General features: G+C 43.5%; 3 protein-coding genes and 1 non-coding gene across 4 annotated transcripts; 1 reads left to right on the forward strand and 3 right to left on the reverse strand.

Annotated features, from left to right (window-relative positions):
• Window positions 1-7,112: 7,112 nt before the first annotated feature.
• Window positions 7,113-7,649, forward strand: LOC124173502 (histone H2A). Its single transcript, XM_046552952.1, has one exon. The coding sequence runs from the start codon at window positions 7,201-7,203 to the stop codon at window positions 7,573-7,575; it is 375 nt and encodes a 124-aa protein (XP_046408908.1). The 5' UTR covers window positions 7,113-7,200; the 3' UTR covers window positions 7,576-7,649.
• An 869-nt stretch (window positions 7,650-8,518) lies between these two features.
• LOC124173503 (histone H4) lies at window positions 8,519-8,917 on the reverse strand. Its single transcript, XM_046552953.1, has one exon. The coding sequence runs from the start codon at window positions 8,903-8,905 to the stop codon at window positions 8,594-8,596; it is 312 nt and encodes a 103-aa protein (XP_046408909.1). The 5' UTR covers window positions 8,906-8,917; the 3' UTR covers window positions 8,519-8,593.
• Window positions 8,918-9,362: 445 nt separating this feature from the next.
• On the reverse strand, window positions 9,363-11,985 carry LOC124173501 (late histone H1-like). Its single transcript, XM_046552951.1, has one exon. The coding sequence runs from the start codon at window positions 10,154-10,156 to the stop codon at window positions 9,434-9,436; it is 723 nt and encodes a 240-aa protein (XP_046408907.1). The 5' UTR covers window positions 10,157-11,985; the 3' UTR covers window positions 9,363-9,433.
• Window positions 11,986-20,169: 8,184 nt separating this feature from the next.
• LOC124173506 lies at window positions 20,170-20,288 on the reverse strand. The gene has a single exon (XR_006868585.1). It is a non-coding gene; the product is annotated as a 5S ribosomal RNA (ribosomal RNA).
• Window positions 20,289-23,262: the final 2,974 nt, after the last annotated feature.

A 23,262-nucleotide genomic window follows, 5' to 3' on the forward strand; every position in this document is an offset into this window, starting at 1 on the left:
AGTGAAGAAGGAGGCAATTGTTTCTTGAAGAGAAGGTTGAGAGGTCGGTTGTGGTGGAGCAGGGGGTTGTGGTTGTGGCTGAATGGGAGCAGGAGCAGGTGACGGAAGAGAAGGGAAGGTTGTTGTGGAGTTGACGTCAGGCGTTTCTGGGGTAGAGGATTGCTTTTTGGCTGATTGCAGTCTTTCGGCATACGACTTGTACGCTGGACATTGCCGGTAATTTGCAGGATGCTCCCCTCCGCAGTTGGCACATTTAGCCGGTTCCGGTTTTGCGACTGTACATTCTCTGTGGGAATGTGGGCCGCCACAGCGTACGCATCTAGTTTGAAGGCCGCAGGAATTAGCTGTGTGCCCAATTCGCTGGCATTTCTTGCACTGGGGCGGTCCTGGTGATGATTTGTAATCTTCTATAGTTACCGAAAGGCCACAGAGATAAGAGACGTTTTTTATGCGTTCTACGTCGTTTGGGTGGATTAGTTTAATCTGAAACAGCGGAAGGTTCCGTGGTGGGTATTGTTGCTGTCGGTAAGCAGGATCGTCGGTTGGAGTGGCTTCCAGTTCTTTCTGTTGTTTTTGAGTGGGCCGGGTGGTTTTTAGCTGGCGGATTTCCTGAACTTGGATGTTCCTTTCTGATAGGGAATCTTTGATTTCGCTGATTTGCGTGTCTATGCGGAGTCCGCGAATGACCAGGAATGTTTTTTTGTCTTCCGGTAGTTGGTAGGTAAAATACGCCCATTGTTTTTCAGTAAAAAGGCGCACGAGAGCGCGGAAGTCTGTTGATGAAGATGTTTGTATCTTTACCGAGGAGCCGGTGGAGTGGCACACTGGTGGGTATGCGCAGGCGGCTTTAATGGCTCGGTATTTGTCGGACCAGCCCGTGGGCTCCTTCAAAAAGATGGGCGGGACTGATGATTTCTTTTGTGGGATTGTTTTCTGAAGTCTTGGTTGCGCGGGTGGCGTTGATTCTTTTGCAGGGGCTGCAGTATCGTCTGCTGACAGAGGTGCGAACTGGTTCTGTAGCAAAATGGGAGCCGGAGACGGTGGCGAAGGCGTGTTTCTAACCCGCCTACGCTTAGACGGAGTTGTAAAAGGCCCTAAAGGGGGCCGTTCAGGATCTGAGGTAAATTCAGGCATTGCCTCTGCGGGTAGGTTGAGAAAATTGCGAAAACGGGGATCGTGGGTGAGTTTTTCAGGAACTGTTATGGTTATAAGCTTTCTATGTGGTGCAGAAGTGGCTGAAGATGGTGGTGCGGGAGTTGAAATGTTAGTTGAGGTTTGTGGAGTAGGGCTTGATTGGCGGCTTTTTCCGTTTTCTAGTTGGTTCGTATGAGGCTTTTGCGCTGCTTCTGAGAATAAGTAGTCAACCTCTTCATCAGTATACGTCATGTCTTCATCTTCTCTGCTGACGGATTCTTCATTTCCATCGTTGGCGGCAGAGGCCGCCATGGAGTCCATGGCGGCCAATTTCAAGTGGTGGAGGGCAGGGAGGGCAGTTTGGGGTCCCTAAGAAGTGGACCCGGCCGCTTTCTCCGGGGGTGCTATGGGCGATGCTAACGGCCCAGAAGCCCGGGTACTAACGGCCGAGAAGACCAAGGGAAATGTCGCTTGTAAAGTATGGCGCCACCCGAAGGTGAGAACCGCAGTGACTACGCCTGATGGTAGGTACAGACGCAGCCAACCGCAGCCCCTCGGGCGCCCTCTTTGCGACTAGGGAATGGCGTTTTCTTCTTGTTTGTTGAAAAAGGACCTCTTAATGGCCTCGGAGGCCTGCGTCCGTGAGGGCGCTCGACTTCCCTTGGTGTCTGGAAGGTTTTGGCGTAGAATGTGGAAAATTTTTGACGTCTTCAAAAATGGTCCTTTTAAGGACCTACTGCCGTTGGCAGTATGGGAATAGCGCTTTCTTCTTGCCGCAATCGGCGTTCTCTTGCTGCGGAGCGATGGCAGGAGATGATGGCGTGTCAAGGCTCGATGAAAGGCGTGTGACCAGTACTACCAGCGTAAATCAGTTTGGACGAGATGTATCTGCCTCGCCTCGCCTCGCCGGAATTTCTGTTTATTTATGAGTCACTAGCCCCAGCCTTTTGGCTGTCTCCAGTGGGTTTCTTCAGGGTTCACGTCTACTGTTTATATTTTCATTGATATTTCAGTGTTTCTACTTATTTTTGTTCATGGGGAGGGGATGTGGTCAGGGATTAGGGCAAAGAGAGGCGTGCGATGTCTAAAGTGAAGATCTGGGGTATATTCCCAGAGATCAATTATTTTTTCGTTTCCTGTGCGTATGAGAGACCTTTTGAATATGGGAAGGTTTGCTTTCAATTCAGTTAATAGCGGAGTTATTTTGAGGTCTTTCCTCAGATCTTTGTTTCGTATGTACCATGGGGCACCCACGATCTTCCGTAGTAGTACATTTTCTGTTTTTTGTAGTCTTGATAGGTGGGTTTTTGAAGCCATTAGCCAGACTGGGGAAGCATAAGATAGGAGTGGTTTTAGCATGGTTTTGTACAGAAGGCATTTAGTTTTTAGCGATAATTTCGACCTTTTCTGGAGCAGTGGCCCAAGCGCTGCTGCAGCGGCTTTGGTTTTTCCGATGGTGTTGTTGATGTGGTGGTTCCAGATCAGCTTTCTGTCGAGGGTTACACCTAGGAATTTAGATGTTTCTTGCCGTCTGATTTCTTTGGTCCCGTAATATATGGGATTTCCAGTGCCCGCTTTTGGGCGCCTGCTAAAGGTCATGTGAATACATTTGGTAGGATTAGCCGTCAGCTTCCACGAGTCTGCCCAGTCTTCGTATTCGTCTATTTGTCTTTGAAGCAAGTCAGATGTTGTTCTCGGGTTTGAACCTTGAGCTATGAAGGTGGTGTCGTCTGCGTAAAGAAAAGCCTCGTTGCCGGGAATTAAGGGAAGGTCATTTACATACATGTTGAATAGGGTGGGGGATAGGATGGCGCCTTGCGGGACGCCGGAGGTAATAGGAAGGGTAATAGAAGAGGCTGTATTGAATTTAACGTAGAAGGTTCTGTCTGTGGTGAAGGATTTGATTATTTTTTGCAGGTACATTGGGATGGGGAAGGATGAGATTTTTAAGATGAGGCCCAAGGTCCAAACCCGGTCGAACGCAGCTTCTAGATCAAGAAAGACTGCCTGAGTGATGAGTCGGGCGTTGAAACCATTTGCAATTTTCTCAGTTAGTCGCAGGATCTGGTGTGTTGTGGATGTTTTTGGTTGGAAGCCTGTTTGCTCTGGCCTGATGCTATGTTCTAGGGATAGGTGGTGTTTGAGGCGGTTGTGGATTAGAGTTTCAAACAGTTTGGAAAGAGTGCAGAGGAGAGAAATAGGTCTGTAGGAGGAAGGATTCGTTGCAGGTTTTTGAGGTTTGGGCAGCATGATAACTTTAGCGCGCTTCCATGCTGTTGGGAAATAGGAGATGTGAAAAAGGAAGTTGTAGAATGTGGCAAGAAAGGAAAAGGCAGAGGCTGGAAGGTTTTTTAGTAGCTTATTCGATATAGCATCAGGGCCAGGCGCAGATTTCCTTTTGAGTCCTTTGACTACTTCGATGATCTCGTGGTCGCAGGTGAGAGCTGGCTGGTCGTTTGGACAGTAGCTTAGGCTCATCCAATGTGCTTCTGCTTCTTCTTCAAGCTCGGATTCTAGGGTGTTTGTGAATCGCGCCTCGAGCATGTCCGAGAAGAGATTTGCTTTTTCGTAGTCGGTTGAGGCAGTTGTGTCTCCGGATTTAAGAGGTGGAGTCTGGTTGAGGGGGTTTTTTAAGGCTCTGGCCATCTTCCAGATTGAGTTGTCCTCCGTGGAAAGGGAGGCGACTTTTTTATCCCAACGGTTTTGGCGGTGGTTTTTCAGGAGGCGATTGACTTTGTTTCGCTGTATCTTGAAGTGGTCGTGGTTTTCCTTTGTTCTGATTGCTTGCCACAGTTTCCTGGCTTTGTTTCTGTTTTTAATGGCTTGGAGGATTTCTAGTGGAAGAGCATCCGGATTTTTGTCTTCTGGGATGGAAAATTTGGAAGCGTCGGCGCAGTCGCGGATTGTTGCCGTGAGCTGTTCAACGCAGGCGTCGGCATCAGTGCGGGTGGAGAGCGGAAGTTTTTCGAGCTTGTAGATATTATCAGCAACCAGACGGTTGAATTTATTAAGGTTGATGCCAGTTCTCGGGATTGGAATACGGGCGGATGCGGAGCAGTTTATACAGTAGAGGAGTGGAAGGTGATCGGAGGCAGATGAGTCCAGAGTGATGGGGTTTTCTATTGCAGGGAGGTTGGTTGTGAGGGCTAGGTCGAGGATGTCAGCGGTGCCATGGACGGAATAGTGGGTGAAGGTAGATGGGGTGAGAACTTTGGCATTTCTTTCTTCGGCAATGAAATGAATTTTTCTACCAGCGGCGTTGGTGGTTGAAGCTCCCCAGCTGGTATGCTTCGCGTTTAAGTCGCCACCGGCGAAGGTTCTTCCTGTTAATGTTTCTGTTATAAATTTGAGGTCATTCATATTGATCTTTTTGGGGGGATAGTAGAAGCTCCAAAAGTTTATGCTACCAATGTTGGTTCCGACGGTTACGCCGACTGCTTCCAAGGATTCCAATTCTGGGAATGGAATTTGGCTGAAGATAAGGCAGGTTTTGATTAAGATTAATACGCCACCGCCTTGTTTTTCTTCGCGGTCGCGACGAAGTTGGTGATACCCGGGGGTGTAGATTCTTTTCTTGTTATTTAGCCATGTTTCTTGGATGATTGCAATATCAATTACATGTTCATGTAGAATGTTCATAAGTTCCTCTGTTTTTGATCCAATTCCATTCATATTCCATTGCAGTGCTCTTAGTTGAATGGCCTTGCGTTTATCCATCATTGATGAATAACAGCGCTGCCTGGATGATTTCTTCGAGTAGTATGTCTGTCTTGGATTTTTCCGATGGAGTTATTAATTTTTTGACAAGGTTAGTTAGCCAGGAGAACAGTTTCGATTTGATAGAAGGAGTGAAGAAGGAGGCAATTGTTTCTTGAAGAGAAGGTTGAGAGGTCGGTTGTGGTGGAGCAGGGGGTTGTGGTTGTGGCTGAATGGGAGCAGGAGCAGGTGACGGAAGAGAAGGGAAGGTTGTTGTGGAGTTGACGTCAGGCGTTTCTGGGGTAGAGGATTGCTTTTTGGCTGATTGCAGTCTTTCGGCATACGACTTGTACGCTGGACATTGCCGGTAATTTGCAGGATGCTCCCCTCCGCAGTTGGCACATTTAGCCGGTTCCGGTTTTGCGACTGTACATTCTCTGTGGGAATGTGGGCCGCCACAGCGTACGCATCTAGTTTGAAGGCCGCAGGAATTAGCTGTGTGCCCAATTCGCTGGCATTTCTTGCACTGGGGCGGTCCTGGTGATGATTTGTAATCTTCTATAGTTACCGAAAGGCCACAGAGATAAGAGACGTTTTTTATGCGTTCTACGTCGTTTGGGTGGATTAGTTTAATCTGAAACAGCGGAAGGTTCCGTGGTGGGTATTGTTGCTGTCGGTAAGCAGGATCGTCGGTTGGAGTGGCTTCCAGTTCTTTCTGTTGTTTTTGAGTGGGCCGGGTGGTTTTTAGCTGGCGGATTTCCTGAACTTGGATGTTCCTTTCTGATAGGGAATCTTTGATTTCGCTGATTTGCGTGTCTATGCGGAGTCCGCGAATGACCAGGAATGTTTTTTTGTCTTCCGGTAGTTGGTAGGTAAAATACGCCCATTGTTTTTCAGTAAAAAGGCGCACGAGAGCGCGGAAGTCCGTTGATGAAGATGTTTGTATCTTTACCGAGGAGCCGGTGGAGTGGCACACTGGTGGGTATGCGCAGGCGGCTTTAATGGCTCGGTATTTGTCGGACCAGCCCGTGGGTTCCTTCAAAAAGATGGGCGGGACTGATGATTTCTTTTGTGGGATTGTTTTCTGAAGTCTTGGTTGCGCGGGTGGCGTTGATTCTTTTGCAGGGGCTGCAGTATCGTCTGCTGACAGAGGTGCGAACTGGTTCTGTAGCAAAATGGGAGCCGGAGACGGTGGCGAAGGCGTGTTTCTAACCCGCCTACGCTTAGACGGAGTTGTAAAAGGCCCTAAAGGGGGCCGTTCAGGATCTGAGGTAAATTCAGGCATTGCCTCTGCAGGTAGGTTGAGAAAATTGCGAAAACGGGGATCGTGGGTGAGTTTTTCAGGAACTGTTATGGTTATAAGCTTTCTATGTGGTGCAGAAGTGGCTGAAGATGGTGGTGCGGGAGTTGAAATGTTAGTTGAGGTTTGTGGAGTAGGGCTTGATTGGCGGCTTTTTCCGTTTTCTAGTTGGTTCGTATGAGGCTTTTGCGCTGCTTCTGAGAATAAGTAGTCAACCTCTTCATCAGTATACGTCATGTCTTCATCTTCTCTGCTGACGGATTCTTCATTTCCATCGTTGGCGGCAGAGGCCGCCATGGAGTCCATGGCGGCCAATTTCAAGTGGTGGAGGGCAGGGAGGGCAGTTTGGGGTCCCTAAGAAGTGGACCCGGCCGCTTTCTCCGGGGGTGCTATGGGCGATGCTAACGGCCCAGAAGCCCGGGTACTAACGGCCGAGAAGACCAAGGGAAATGTCGCTTGTAAAGTATGGCGCCACCCGAAGGTGAGAACCGCAGTGACTACGCCTGATGGTAGGTACAGACGCAGCCAACCGCAGCCCCTCGGGCGCCCTCTTTGCGACTAGGGAATGGCGTTTTCTTCTTGTTTGTTGAAAAAGGTCCTCTTAATGGCCTCGGAGGCCTGCGTCCGTGAGGGCGCTCGACTTCCCTTGGTGTCTGGAAGGTTTTGGCGTAGAATGTGGAAAATTTTTGACGTCTTCAAAAATGGTCCTTTTAAGGACCTACTGCCGATGGCAGTATGGGAATAGCGCTTTCTTCTTGCCGCAATCGGCGTTCTCTTGCTGCGGAGCGATGGCAGGAGATGATGGCGTGTCAAGGCTCGATGAAAGGCGTGTGACCAGTACTACCAGCGTAAATCAGTTTGGACAGACCCAACCGATGAGATGTATCTGAAAAATCCTGGGTCAGTTTATAACCCGTAGAGGCAGGACCAGCCGATTCGCGATTGGTCGATTAGGCTGAGGCACCGGCCAGCGGCAGCCCAGAATATGTATAAACCACACGGGGAGCTGTCCGCTGTCAACGATTCGTCGTGAGGTCTGCACCGTAGCGCCGAAAACAACTTGATTCATCATGTCCGGACGAGGAAAGGGAGGCAAAGTCAAGGGGAAGTCCAAGTCCCGTTCCAGCAGGGCCGGACTTCAGTTCCCCGTGGGACGTATTCACCGTCTTCTCCGCAAGGGCAACTACGCCGAGCGTGTCGGTGCCGGTGCCCCCGTGTACCTGGCCGCCGTCATGGAGTACCTCGCCGCAGAAGTTTTGGAGTTGGCCGGTAACGCCGCCCGTGACAACAAGAAGACTAGGATCATCCCTCGTCACCTCCAACTGGCCATCCGTAACGACGAGGAGTTGAACAAGCTCCTCTCAGGCGTCACCATCGCCCAGGGTGGTGTCTTGCCCAACATCCAGGCCGTGCTTCTGCCCAAGAAGACCGAGAAGAAGGCTTAAGCGATCTCTTTCTTGGAAGAGAATAAAAAATGGTCCTTTTTAGGACCGCAAACCATCAAGGTCTGTCAGTCTTACGACTATGTCAAAAATTGGTATACTTCCCAAAATACGCACGAAAAATAGTCTAGAAATTACTTTCCATTTGTCATGTAGGTGAATCGAGTTGTCAAGTAGTAATGCTTGTAGATAATTATAATACATTTAATAATATTGACGGGTGAAGTGTAATGAAGTGAAAAAATTGTTGATCTAGTATAGCTTCGCTGTGAAAAAGTAAAACAGTGGAAATGATATGCAATGCAAGGAAAACGTAGCGCTACTATGTAGAAATTTGAAAACATTGTGGCAGCTGTGCGTTTCTTAATTAATGATGCATAACAATGTGTCAAGGAACACATTTGAATGGATATCCAAAGTAGCAAAAAAGTCGCGATACTATGTAGCAAATTTAAAATATGTTGGCAGCAGTGCGTTTCTAAGTAACTGATAGGCGATGTCTAACAATATGTCACAATCACCGCATTCGGCCGAAGAATTGTTACAAAAGCGATGAAGGCATTTGGTCGTTGCTAAGTAACGCAACACACTATCAATAGACGACAATGGCAACGGCTTGTGCCGCTTGAAACTGCAACAATTAGTACTGGGAATGGAACACTGAGCGACCATTATTGTTGAAGTCGCTTAACTTGGATGGATAAAAAAAACACATTGATCGTCCCTCAGCAGTTTACTAAATGAACTTTCAGTATGGATGAACGTATTAGGTTTAATAGCATAATAACTTACTTAATTTTGTGATTAGTGACAAAATAAGTTGTATTCCATTGATGTTCTTTTATTTACACTCCATCATTACCTGATATTTCATTTGTTATCGTTGACATCACATTTCTGTGATTGCGACGTGTTTAAGCAATGGCAAATAATATCCTGCATGTTCTATGGTCCTGAAAAGGACCTTTGTTATTCGATGATGCAGCTGCCAGATGTAATGGGCTGCTGCCACGATGGAAATCTAACCACCGAATCCGTACAGGGTGCGTCCCTGGCGCTTGAGGGCGTACACGACGTCCATGGCGGTAACGGTCTTCCTCTTGGCGTGTTCGGTGTAGGTGACGGCGTCACGGATCACGTTCTCCAGGAACACCTTGAGGACACCGCGGGTCTCCTCGTAGATGAGTCCGGAGATACGCTTGACTCCTCCACGGCGGGCCAAACGGCGAATGGCTGGCTTGGTGATGCCCTGGATGTTGTCGCGAAGAACCTTGCGATGACGCTTGGCGCCTCCTTTCCCCAAGCCTTTTCCTCCCTTGCCACGTCCAGTCATGTTGCTGCTGTCTCGGTGAGAGAGTCGTGGTTGCGCCACGTTCTGCTTTCTTTTTATAACGTCTTTCGACGGTCTCGCACTCTCAGCCAATCACATTTCGGCACATGTAAGAGTCTACACACTCATGCCAATATATTGGGTCGAGAAATCGGCCGACCGTCTTGGTTGCAAATATGTGAAACGCAAATACTTCATTCTTTTGAGCAATCAGGCTTTCTGCTGCAGCAGACGTCTCTTTCGAAACTTAGGTTCATAGGTAAATTTTTACTGCCAAAAAATTATCTGACAACCTTCAATGGAAGGTGCATTAATTTGACGTAAAATTAGCGGTTTTGTAGAAGGAATATTGTCCATCTACTCATTTCCTTCAATGGGTAAGGTTTGAAACTTTATTGGGTAAGGTGAAGGAGTTTGGAATTTTGTTTTAAGCATGGAAAATAGTCATCTGTATGACTTGATGGCCCTTAAGAGGGCCTAAATTGAACTTCGCGTACATCGAAGTTCGGTGAACCTGCGAGGTTCGGTCGCTCACTTCTTCTTGGGGGCGGCGGCGGCCTTCTTTGCTGCCGCGGGCTTGGGCTTGGTGGGCGTCTTCTTGGGCTTGGGCGCCTTGGGCTTGGTGGGCGCCTTCTTTGCCTTCGATGGGGACTTTGCTGCCTTCGCCGCTGGCTTGGCTGCTGCGGGCTTCTTCTTGGGCTTGTCTGCTTTCTTTGCCTTCTTCGCAGGAGGCGCGGACTTGGAGCGCTCCTTGGGCGCGGACCGCTTGGTGGCAGCCTTCTCCTTCTTCGCGGGCTTCGGCTTCTTGGCCGCGGCGGTCTTCTTGGCTGCGGTCTTCTTCGCCTTGGCTGCAGCGGGTGCAGCCTTGTCCTTCAGCGTGGTGGAGCTCAGCTTGAAGGACCCCGACGCTCCCTTGCCCTTGGTCTGTACGAGTGTGCCGGAGGTGACGGCGGACTTGAGGTACTTCTTGATGAAGGGGGAGAGCTTCTCGGCGTCGACCTTGTAGGAGGCGGCGATGTACTTCTTGATGGCCTGGAGGGAGGAGCCGCCGCGTTCCTTGAGGCTCTTGACGGCGTTGTTGACCATCTCGGAGGTCGGTGGATGCGAGGGCTTTGCGCGGGCCTTCTTGGAGGCGGCGCCCTTGCTGGCCTTCTTGGATGCTGCGGAGGCGGCGGGCAGGGGCTTGACGGCTGCGGTGCCGGACGGCTGGGCCGCCGGGGGCGCTGCTGCGGCTGCTGCGGTAGCGTCTGCCATGGTCTCGGACGAGAGGTATGAAAATTTTCAAAATTTCGCGTTTCCCACCTTCGAGATATCGTACCATTTCGGAGCGCGTTCGCCGCTGTCGAACTTGTCGTCGGCGTTCTCCTTCGAATCTTTGTACTCGACTTCGTCTCGCACTTTATCGTTTCGGACGGCGCCGGCGGCTCCGACGTCGGCGTCCGATCTCGACGCGCGAGGCGACAGTCCCGGCCGCGCGCGGGCGGCCCGCCGTCGGCGACCGGAACGTCGCGGGCGCCGCGGCGCCCGAGCGAAATACGGCATGTCACCGGCGCGCCTTCCGACCCGATAATTAAAGTGTCGCCGTGGCGTCGCGGGTTCGCGTGGTCGATCGGCGACCTGCCTCGCCGTTTCTCTGAACCTTCCTGCGTGTGCCGGCACGCCGGCGCCGGTCTGGACGGCGCCCCGCGGACGGAGAACGATGGTCGGAAGATGTGCCTGTCGGACGGATCGGCGTCGTGTCGCGACGACTCGATCCGCGGTTGTGCATTCGTCTGTTGCACTTTTCGATCCGAGTTTGCGGCGATTTCGATCGACGATCGAGACGCCACTTCGGCGTCGCCGAAACGCGACTGTTTCCCTCGATCTCGCCTTTTCGCGACGCCGAAATCACTCTTTCCGCGTGCGACTGCGATCGTTCGCGCTGCCGCGAACCCGCGATCCCCGGGAGAAGCGGACGAATGTCCATAATTTTTGTTCTCGTGCCGTTATTCCGCAAACGGCGGCACTCGATTATCGTTTCCCCTTTCCGGCGGGGGCTGAATGTCGCGAGAGTGCTCCGATTGCGCCGCGAATCGTGATATTCGAAGGAAATGGAATGACTCCGTTTGACGCTCCTACGGTTTTCGGTTCGCCCCGTTCGTTTCACTCCGTGCGCTTTCTGTGCCTATTCTGGGGGGAATGTGGTGAATTTGATTCCTGGGCAGGGATTGCGAAAGGTTGGTGAAAAAAAAATTACGCCTCGACGGGAGGGATTGTCGAGTGAGACTGGCTTTTCCATACTCGAGTCGCAGGATATTTCTGGTCTTGCGTGCGATTCTGGAAATTGATGACTGCGATTTTCTGTGTGTGAGAAGGCTGATTTTGAATGACTTTTGTGAAAATGAATTACCGTTCCCTACAACATTGTGACGACGTGGCGCGTTACACGTATTACTTAAATTACCACACGCCACTTCGGGATTGGAAATGATGTGTCTTTCCCGCAGGAAACGTGTATTCGTGAATACGGACGTGCAAGGGAAAAGATGTACTCTTCACATCGCCGATCGATAACTTTCCCTTTGTTCGTTTTTCGTACATTGTTCTGTGGATTAATTCCACTCTCTACGGTAATGTCCAAGTTTGAAACCTAACTTTGCTATTTCCTGAAACGTGGTATTTGTTGTTTCGGCATTCTTACAATTACCTCTTTTGGCAAATCAATTTTCCTTTGAGTTACTTCGTTTGTCAATATTTCCGATGCATTTCACTGTCTGAATGCGGAATTACGAAGGAAAAGAGCGAGTACGACTTCGGAGTTATTCCTTTCGAACTTCACATATCCCTATTGCAATGCATGAAGTGACAATCTGCATGTTATGACGAAATGTCACACGCCTACGACGAATACATCGTGCGCTGTCGCAGTAGCCACGTATGTGGCATTAACGTAGCTATTATTCTGTCGAACTTTGTCTCCAAATAATTAATTGTGTCATTTTTCTGCACGTTTTAAAACGTGCCTCGTGAAAATCCGACCGGAAGTGTGGTTTCCACGCTCACCTGTTGAGTTTAAACGGACACTTTGCAATGTGACGGGCACAGAGCATGGAACATTGTTGAAATTTTCAATTCCGTCGCACTGAAGGTCCACGATAATGTTTGTTTCAATTTATATTCACGTTCTAAAACGTCTCCCGTCCAAATCCCTCGGTAATTATTGCTTTTTATGAATAATTTGGAGTATGGCATTGGAAATTTGTTTTTGTCAGCAACGGATTACAATATATTTCTTAAACCATGGAATCAGTCGCACTGACACTAGTCACGAATAATTGCCTTAATTTCCTTGTCGTTTTAAAACCGGTCCCATCAAAATTCACTGGTTTTTACTGTTCATATGACATAACGTTGATATTGAAAAATCAGCATTTGCTGTCAGACACATAATATGGGATATTTTTCAAAGTATTCATTCTGTGGCTACGGAACTCCGCAATAATGTTCTTTTTGAATACACCTAAGTTTTGAAACGTCTCCCGTCCAAATCCCACGGTATTTATGGTTTTTAGAAATAATTTTGAGTATGAAAATGGAAATTTGATTAACTCATTAGCAACTGTAACACATTTTTAAAACTATTTACTCCGTTGCACTGACACTTGTCACGAATATTTGTCTTAATTTTCTTGTCTTCGCTTACTTACAACCCAAAAAATGGCGTATTTTGAAAGTATTCATTCAGAGACTATGATACTACTCAATAATGTTTGTTTTCACTTTAAGAACGTTTTAAAACGTCTCCCATCAAAATCCCTCGGTAACTATGGTTTTTATAAATGATATTGAGTTTGATTCTAGGAATTTCATGTTGTCAGCCTGAGATTGAAAAATATTAATTCAACCATTAATTCAATCGCTCTGACACTCGTCACCGACAATTGCCTTATTTCTCCTATTGTTTTAAAACTTGTCCCACCAAAATCCGCTGGTTTTCACTGTTTATAGGACATAATGTTGTTACTCAATATATAGCCTCTGCAATATTTCAGTCACTTCAACTGGAATATTTTTTAAACTAATTATTCTAACGATACGAAACTCGACACTAATGTATGTTTTACTATTGTTAACGTTTTAGAACGCATCCCGTCAAAATCCCTCGGTAATTATGGTTTTTATGAATAATTTTGAGTGTGACACATTTAATGTCATTTTGTCATACACACATTGTAACATATTAATTAAACCATTGATTCAATCGCACTGACACTCTTCACCAACAATTGCCTTATTTCTCCTATTGTTTTTAAATTTGTCCCACTGAAATCCGCTGGTTTTCACTGTTTATAGGACATAATGTTGTTATTCAATATTTAGCCTCTGCAATATTTCAGTCACTTCAACTGGAATATTTTTTAAACTAATTATTCTAACGATACGAAACTCGACACTAATGTATGTTTTACTATTGTTAACGTTTTAAAACGTATCCCGTCGAAATCCCTCGGTAACTATGGTTTTTATAAATGATATTGAGTTTGACCCTAGGAATTTCATGTCGACAGCCAGGGAGTGTAACATATTAATTAAACCATTAATTCAATCGCACTGACACTCTTCACCAACAATTGCCTTATTTCTCCTATTGTTCTAAAACTTGTCCCACCAGAATCCGCTGGTTTTCACTGTTTATAGGACATAATGTTGTTATTGAATATTTAGCCTCCGCAATATTTCAGGCACTTCTACTGGAATATTTTTTAAACTAATTATTCTAACGATACGAAACTCGACACTAACGTATGTTTTACTATTGTTAACGTTTTAAAACGCATCCCGTCAAAATCCCTCGGTAATTATGGTTTTTATGAATAATTTTGAGTGTGACACATTTAATGTCATTTTGTCATACACACATTGTAACATATTAATTAAACCATTGATTCAATCGCACTGACACTCTTCACCAACAATTGCCTTATTTCTCCTATTGTTTTTAAATTTGTCCCACTGAAATCCGCTGGTTTTCACTGTTTATAGGACATAATGTTGTTATTCAATATTTAGCCTCTGCAATATTTCAGTCACTTCAACTGGAATATTTTTTAAACTAATTATTCTAACGATACGAAACTCGACACTAATGTATGTTTTACTATTGTTAACGTTTTAAAACGTATCCCGTCGAAATCCCTCGGTAATTATGGTTTTTATAAATAATATTGAGTTTGACCCTAGGAATTTCATGTCGACAGCCAGGGAGTGTAACATATTAATTAAACCATTAATTCAATCGCACTGACACTCTTCACCAACAATTGCCTTATTTCTCCTATTGTTCTAAAACTTGTCCCACCAAAATCCGCTGGTTTTCACTGTTTATAGGACATAATGTTGTTATTCAATATTTAGCCTCTGCAATATTTCGGTCACTTCAACTGGAATATTTTTTAAACTAATTATTCTAACGCTACGAAACTCGACACTAACGTACGTTTTACTATTGTTAACGTTTTAAAACGCATCCCGTCAAAATCCCTCGGTAATTATGGTTTTTATGAATAATTTTGAGTATGACACATTTAATGTCATTTTGTCATACACACATTGTAACATATTAATTAAACCATTGACTCAATCGCACTGACACTCGTCACCGACAATTGCCTTATTTCTCCTATTGTTTTTAAATTTGTCCCACCAAAATCCGCTGGTTTTCACTGTTTATAGGACATAATGTTGTTATTCAATATTTAGCCTCTGCAATATTTCAGTCACTTCAACTGGAATATTTTTTAAACTAATTATTCTAACGATACGAAACTCGACACTAATGTATGTTTTACTGTTGTTAACGTTTTAAAAGGTATCCCGTCAAAATCCCTCGGTAATTATGGTTTTTATAAATAATATTGAGTTTGACCCTAGGAATTTCATGTCGACAGCCAGGGAGTGTAACATATTAATTAAACCATTAATTCAATCGCACTGACACTCTTCACCAACAATTGCCTTATTTCTCCTATTGTTCTAAAACTTGTCCCACCAAAATCCGCTGGTTTTCACTGTTTATAGGACATAATGTTGTAATTCAATATTTAGCCTCTGCAATATTTCGGTCACTTCTACTGGAATATTTTTAAAACTAATTATTCTAACGATACGAAACTCGACAGTAACGTATGTTTTACTATTGTTAACGTTTTAAAACGCATCCCGTCAAAATCCCTCGGTAAATACGGTTTTTATGAATAATTTTGAGTGTGACACATTTAATGTCATTTTGTCATTCACACATTGTAACATATTCATTAAACCATTGATTCAATCGCACTGACACTCGTCACCAACAATTGCCTTATTTCTCCTATTGTTTTAAAACTTGTCCCACTAAAATCCGCTGGTTTTCACTGTTTATAGGACATAATGTTGTTATTCAATATTTAGCCTCTGCAATATTTCAGTCACTTCAACTTGAATATTTTTTAAACTAATTATTCTAACGCTACGAAACTCGATACTAACGTATGTTTTATTATTGTTAACGTTTTAAAACGCATCCCGTCAAAATCCCTCGGTAATTATGGTTTTTATGAATAATTTTGAGTGTGACACATTTAATGTCATTTTATCATTCACACATTGTAACATATTAATTAAACCATTGATTCAATCGCACTGACACTCGTCACCAACAATTGCCTTATTTCTCCTATCGTTTTAAAACTTGTCCCACCAAAATCCGCTGGTTTTCACTGTTTATAGGACATAATGTTGTTACTCAATATATAGCCTCTGCAATATTTCAGTCACTTCAACTGGAATATTTTTTAAACTAATTATTCTAACGATACGAAACTCGACACTAATGTATGTTTTACTATTGTTAACGTTTTAGAACGCATCCCGTCAAAATCCCTCGGTAATTATGGTTTTTATGAATAATTTTGAGTGTGACACATTTAATGTCATTTTGTCATACACACATTGTAACATATTAATTACACCATTAATTCAATCGCACTGACACTCGTCACCAACAATTGCCTTATTTCTCCTATTGTTTTAAAACTTGTCCCACCAAAATCCGCTGGTTTTCACTGTTTATAGGACATAACGTTGTTATTGAATATTTAGCCTCTGCAATATTTCAGTCACTTCAACTGGAATATTTTTCAAACTAATTATTCTAACGCTACGAAACTCGACACTAACGTATGTTTTATTATTGTTAACGTTTTAAAACGCATCCCGTCAAAATCCCTCGGTAATTATGGTTTTTATGAATAATTTTGAGTGTGACACATTTAATGTCATTTTGTCATTCACACATTGTAACATATCAATTAAACCATTGACTCAATCGCACTGACACTCGTCACCAACAATTGCCTTATTTCTCCCATTGTTTTAAAACTTGTCCCACCAAAATCCGCTGGTTTTCACTGTTTATAGGACATAATGTTGTTATTCAATATTTAGCCTCTGCAATATTTCAGTCACTTCAACTGGAATATTTTTCAAACTAATTATTCTAACGCTACGAAACTCGACACTAACGTATGTTTTATTATTGTTAACGTTTTAAAACGCATCCCGTCAAAATCCCTCGGTAATTATGGTTTTTATGAATAATTTTGAGTGTGACACATTTAATGTCATTTTGTCATTCACACATTGTAACATATCAATTAAACCATTGACTCAATCGCACTGACACTCGTCACCAACAATTGCCTTATTTCTGCTATTGTTTTAAAACTTGTCCCACCAAAATCCGCTGGTTTTCACTGTTTATAGGACATAATGTTGTTATTCAATATTTAGCCTCTGCAATATTTCAGTCACTTCAACTGGAATATTTTTCAAACTAATTATTCTAACGCTACGAAACTCGACACTAACGTATGTTTCATTATTGTTAACGTTTTAAAACGCATCCCGTCAAAATCCCTCGGTAATTATGGTTTTTATGAAAAATTTTGAGTTTGACACATTTAATGTCATTTTGTCATTCACACATTGTAACATATCAATTAAACCATTGACTCAATCGCACTGACACTCGTCACCAACAATTGCCTTATTTCTCCTATTGTTTTAAAACTTGTCCCACCAAAATCCGCTGGTTTTCACTGTTTATAGGACATAATGTTGTAATTCAATATTTAGCCTCTGCAATATTTCAGGCACTTCTACTGGAATATTTTTAAAACTAATTATTCTAACGATACGAAACTCGACAGTAACGTATGTTTTACTAATGTTAACGTTTTAAAACGCATCCCGTCAAAATCCCTCGGTAAATACGGTTTTTATGAATAATTTTGAGTGTGACACATTTAATGTCATTTTGTCATTCACACATTGTAACATATTCATTAAACCATTGATTCAATCGCACTGACACTCGTCACCAACAATTGCCTTATTTCTCCTATTGTTTTAAAACTTGTCCCACTAAAATCCGCTGGTTTTCACTGTTTATAGGACATAATGTTGTTATTCAATATTTAGCCTCTGCAATATTTCAGTCACTTCAACTTGAATATTTTTTAAACTAATTATTCTAACGCTACGAAACTCGATACTAACGTATGTTTTATTATTGTTAACGTTTTAAAACGCATCCCGTCAAAATCCCTCGGTAATTATGGTTTTTATGAATAATTTTGAGTGTGACACATTTAATGTCATTTTGTCATTCACACATTGTAACATATTAATTAAACCATTGATTCAATCGCACTGACACTCGTCACCAACAATTGCCTTATTTCTCCTATCGTTTTAAAACCTGTCCCATCAAAATCCGATGCTTCTAACGGTTTATGAGATATAATGTGTATATTGGAAATTCATCCCTTGCAATATATCAGGCACTTGAAATGGGATATTTTTGAAATTACTAACTCTAGGGCTATGAAACTCTACACTTATGAATGCTTCAATATTATCTACGATTATAAACGTCTCCCAACATAATCCCTCGGTAATTAAGATTTTTATAAATAATTTTGTGTATGGCAATTGAAATTGCATTTTGTCAGCTCCTGGGCTTCACATATTTTTTAAAGCTATTAAATCCGTCGCACTGAAATTCGTCACGAATAATTGCCTTCATTTTCCTGTCGTTTTAAAAGTAGCCCCATGGAAATCCGCTGGTTTTTACGGTTTATAGGACATAATGTTGATATTGAAAGTTGAGGTTTAGCAAACGGTCAGGCACAAAATAGGATATTATTGATACTATTAACTCTAAGGCTATGAAACTCCACACTAACGTATGTTTTAATTTTAAGAACGTTTTAAAACGTCTCCCGTCAAAATCCCTCGGTAATTATGGTTTTTATGAATAATTTTGAATATCACAATTGGAATTTCATTTACTCAGCCACACAAATGTCTGCCGTTCCCTTATCAAAAATATGTTTTTTCACGGATTAACACCAGTTCACTTTTAAAACGAAGGAAGATTTAATGCACGTATTCCTGACGAGTTTCATTGCACGACTCATTACAATTTCATTTATATCACATATTATGTAATCTCCAAGCCCTGATGCCACAACTGCACATATCAACATTCCCCCAATCATCATTCTATTCCCAAACTATCCCCATAGACTAACGCTTCCATTGATACACTTCCTAAAACGCATACTCCAGTCAAGTTTTACAATTTCCGAACATCAAATACCAATGTTATTCTGCATAATGCCCCGACAATTAAGACTTGTTTTCAAATTGCAAACTTCACCTATCATGATATCTCTCCTTGGGTATCGATTTCCATCACATAACTTTTCAAATGCTAAGAAAGGTAAACCACTTATTCCTGATCTGTTTAATTGCATAAAACAAACTAATTTCCATAATGACACAGTTTGTGTACTCTCGAAGCGTTGACAACATAACAGCTCATTCCAACATTTAACCATGAAAATTATATTTCCCTAACGACGCCCAGCCTTTAACTAATAACATGATCAGTAATTTATCGAAAGAATTAATGTATGAATTCACTGCATTACGGCCCACATTTCCCTATCGTTTGCCTTTCTTATCAGCAAACTCCTACACATCGGCCAACTTCAGCCTGAACAAACAAATGATGTATTGGTTGTATTTGCAATGCAACGACATAATTACCACATTCACATGAAAGTATGCACTTCCAATATCTTCGCGTTAACACATTTTCTCACTCACACGCAATAACGGATTTTTTTTCCGAATTTTTCCTCTGTCGCCTTCCAACACTTCACTTTGCGCCGCCTTTCTTCTACCATACATTTCACAAACACGGGGACAACATCGACACGGGGACTTCACTTGCACATTAGGGAACACTTGTCACAGTGTTTGCGACGAGTACCACTTCCAAATTGCGTTTTAATACCTAAAATTTTTACTCAAATTCCGTGAGGTTCTTGTGTGATGCAAGAATCCTAGCCGATAGTTCCGCAACTGCCACTAGGGCGCACCACCTCCCGAGACACGGTTCCGTGAAACGGCAGGCGATGAGTCCAGCATACGATACAATGTATTATACCATCCGAGAATGCCACGTTTAACCAAGAAATGTAACTAATTCCACGTCAATGAGTGCTGCGCTGTCATTACCCGTACGCCTGTGTTGTTGATTCTCGTCTTGCCTCGTTGCCAAGGTAATGGCGTATTGTTGATCGAGCATCGAAATTTCGTGCTTTCGCGAAAACGTACCGTGGGATGGTTAGGGAGATGTACCGTTGAACATCGATGGTATGATAACAATCTTCAAACCTTATCTTTTCTGAAAATGACCGTTATTAATTACTTGGGTAGTTTAAACTATTTTTAATAATTCAATGAAAAACCCTCTGCACGCCATCTCCCAATGGACACCGGGAAGCGGAAGCCGATTTCCATGCCTTTAGAGTATGTAATCCCGCTGTGATAACCGAGGATCGAAGGAAAGTGTCGCGTGGCATGCAAATTAAAATTATTCCCAAACCTATTTCTCTCATTCACCACATATCGGAATCAACGAAACTCTCGCATTAGGGAATAAATTCCGAGGAAGTGATTGCAGTAATGACTGAAAATGGATTTTTCCCAAAGCCTTTCCTCTCCAACGCTACATTAATGTCACTCTTGAAACACGCGAATAAAATATGTAGAAAATATTTCACATAGTGACATTTCTTTCTCAAAAGAAATTTTCGCGGCATATTCCGGCTCTGCATTGCTCGCGGTAGGTGATTGAAAATATTTTTTTTAAACAAGTTGAAGAATAAAAGTAATGCCAACAGCACCCGGTATTCCCAGGCGGTCACCCGTCCAAGTACTATCCGGGCCCTACGTAGTTTAACTTCGGTGATCGAACGAGAACCGGTGAATTGTACGTGGTGTGGCCGTTGGCGAGTACATGACCGAATCCTCAAAAAGTTATCATGACTTGAGAATCGAAGGAAGATCTGGTTTCTTCGCGGTTGTATCTGCTTTTGTTTCTGTTGAATAGTTACCATTTCCAGACAACAGTCCCTTGATGCTTAAGCAATTCTCAATTCCGTTATATCTTTTGGTCCATCTTTGAAAATGTGTTTATGAAAAATGTCTTTCGTAACGGTGTGCTTGTTGGTGTAATGGCGATTCGTTTCAGCTTTAATCCATTGGTAAATGTCGCCTGTTGTTGTTTCGACTGTTTAATGATCGATGTAACGCAAGGGATGCATTTACTTCTTCAAAGAAATTTTCTGGCAAAAGATGATTATGTAATGCGTAACGAGGGAATTAATTTGAGAAAGATAATTCTTGTCGTTCCAATTTCTTCATCTACATTTTCCGGACTTGACGGTGTTATGCTCTTTGTTGGTTAAGCAATGTGTAAAAAATCGTTTTCACCATTCTTGGAACAAAATGTTTTTCCCTACATTCATACATTTTTCTTTATGTCATTTATCTATCTCCCAATGCCAACACACTGCCACGGAGACAGGAATTCGTGGTTTTACTCCGAGTTATATTACGGAATAGGAAATTATTATCCTTCCTCGCTTATCGCGCTTCACTCTTTTTCCCAATTGCGATTATGAGGTGGCATTACTGCCCCTGTGATGCGAACCGATTTCGTAACATTTACGTGGAGGAATGACGAACGATAGTGCGCCCCTTCAAAAAAACTGTCCGTTGGCAGGGAGCCGACCTCGATTCAAAGTTCTCCCCTACCGACAGTTGCTTACGTCACACGCTGCCGCTTCTCGGTCGGGGAGACGTACCTTCCCCCACCACCATTTCCGACCGTGGGAACAAGAGTCCCCTTCATGTTCCCATACAGGCGGGCGACTGGCATTTGCTTTCGTGAAACGTATGCCCGACGGAAATATTTCCAACCCTAAAATTTCACTTGCGCTATGGAAACACTTCATTGGACGTGTACACCGATCATTGATTGATAAATTCCTCGACATGACTATTGCGTGAAAGTAATGAAAGTGTACTGTTGACGAAGGAACGGTATACATTGAGCGTTTTTTCTTTTTTTCAAGTATTACACGTTATCTCGAAGCCTTGCAAAACCCTACTTCCATTAATGGCAGTCGATTACCTTTCCAACATTTTTAATGGTGCTATGCCATGAAAGTATGTGTTGCTGTCATTGGAGTGATTATCCTCGCCTGCAAGTCTTTCGATACGGCAGGTATTGAATGATGCCATGAATAGAAAACACTTACTCACTTTTTACGTCGACGGGAAACAAACGAAGGAGGCCATTGCGTCTTTTGAAAAATTCGCCCGTTGGAACTTCTTTTTTTCTTCCCGGCGTCCCCTGCCCCACTCGCTGCGTTTAGGTTCGTGGTGGGGGAACCCGTCCCCCACCACCCGGATCCAAGCGTGGGAACTACCCCACACACGGGTTCCCAGGAAAGTTGTCTTCGTTGACCCAAGAATTTCCCCACCCCCGGATTCTTTCCACGTGGCGGTACTTCGCACGAAGAGAGAGTGCGTTACAAAAAATTTGTGGACGAATAAAACTTTGAAACGGTATGGAGGGAAATGTTTATAACTGACTGCACGAAATGGATTACGTCGCACTGGTTTTTTCTGAAACAGTCTTCATCAATGAATTAGAGAATGAGGGATACAAATACATCTTCCACTAAGGACGCTGAATAATCTGATTCGCCAAGTAATACTTTCCAACTGCAACGAAAGAAAATGCTCGTGACGAGGGAGCATAATTTTAGACGATTCCGGCATTTAACGCGACTCCGGTGTGTATGGAAAAGGTGTTTGCGATATTCCGTGTCCACCACGGCTAAAAATTTATTTCAAAGTCACGGGGGACTGCATTGGGAATGATGCATCACATTTTAGAATTTTCTTTCATTCCCGTGATTTAATGAAGGGGAAAATAGGCGCTCTGGGATTTTCTCACCCGCGCGGTTACCCGAAGGAATGTTTCTTATTTCAGTAGCCGCCTTTCCGTCGGCCGATGTGCGCAGAGAAAGAGTCTGTGAATCGCCGGGAGAAGCACGCCGCACCATCTAGCGGCGGCGGCGGAACCATACTCGGACAGTTCGCAGCCAAGTGCGAAATAGGCGACCAGCTTGTTATTAGTTAATTTATGGTATATTAATACGAGACGCAGTCATTCACTAGTAACCGAAGAAGGGGAGAATATCAATAACATTCTCGCTTTTTCTGCATTTCCCTTGCAAACCATTCCTAATTAACATGCTGAAGTAACACAATGGCAAGAATGGTTTCCAATGCGGTGCACGAAAAAAAAATTATGTTAGAATTATGGAGTTATGACTAAATTTATCAAAGTTTTCGGTTCACGAGGGACATCAAAATATTTGGTAGAAATCAGCAAAGGATTTGGGTAAAGTGTATGAAATTGGATTGCTATTTGTCAACTTACAGGCCACAGAATTTTTTTTCCCGTGTCTTATATGTCTTCGGGAGGCAATTTATATTAAGCAGACAACATTCCCCTATTAATAAAAATTAGCAGTACTTGCAAGAAGTGGCATTTTTGATAAGCGAATTCCATGATTTTCCACCGTTGGTTGCTATGTTACGTCGCACGTAACGTTGAAAGAATTAGCGATGCAAAGTTTCCATTATTTGCTGTACTCGCGTTACGTCTTGCATTGAAATGTTTATGTGTAGCAAACAGCCAACAGGAAACCAAATAACTTCGTTACTAAGGGTAACTATATCGTTCAGCGCTCAAGCGAAACTGCTCAATGTCACGAAAAGCTTTCCAAATAATTGAGTTATGCTTTGAAAATCATTGTGGAAGAGACGAGTGTGTTCATTAACATATACTCAAGGCAGAAGGCACGGAAATTTATTGCTACGGATTAAGTCGTTCCGTGCGTTTTAAT

Source organism: Ischnura elegans, unplaced genomic scaffold (genome assembly GCF_921293095.1).
Source record: "Ischnura elegans unplaced genomic scaffold, ioIscEleg1.1, whole genome shotgun sequence".
NCBI classification, from domain to species: domain Eukaryota; kingdom Metazoa; phylum Arthropoda; class Insecta; order Odonata; family Coenagrionidae; genus Ischnura; species Ischnura elegans.

Bases quoted from the DNA above. Each gene is read 5' to 3' on its own strand.
- LOC124173501 (XM_046552951.1), bottom strand. From the start codon at position 10,156: ATGGCAGACGCTACCGCAGCAGCCGCAGCAGCGCCCCCGGCGGCCCAG.
- LOC124173503 (XM_046552953.1), bottom strand. From the start codon at position 8,905: ATGACTGGACGTGGCAAGGGAGGAAAAGGCTTGGGGAAAGGAGGCGCC.
- LOC124173502 (XM_046552952.1), top strand. From the start codon at position 7,201: ATGTCCGGACGAGGAAAGGGAGGCAAAGTCAAGGGGAAGTCCAAGTCC.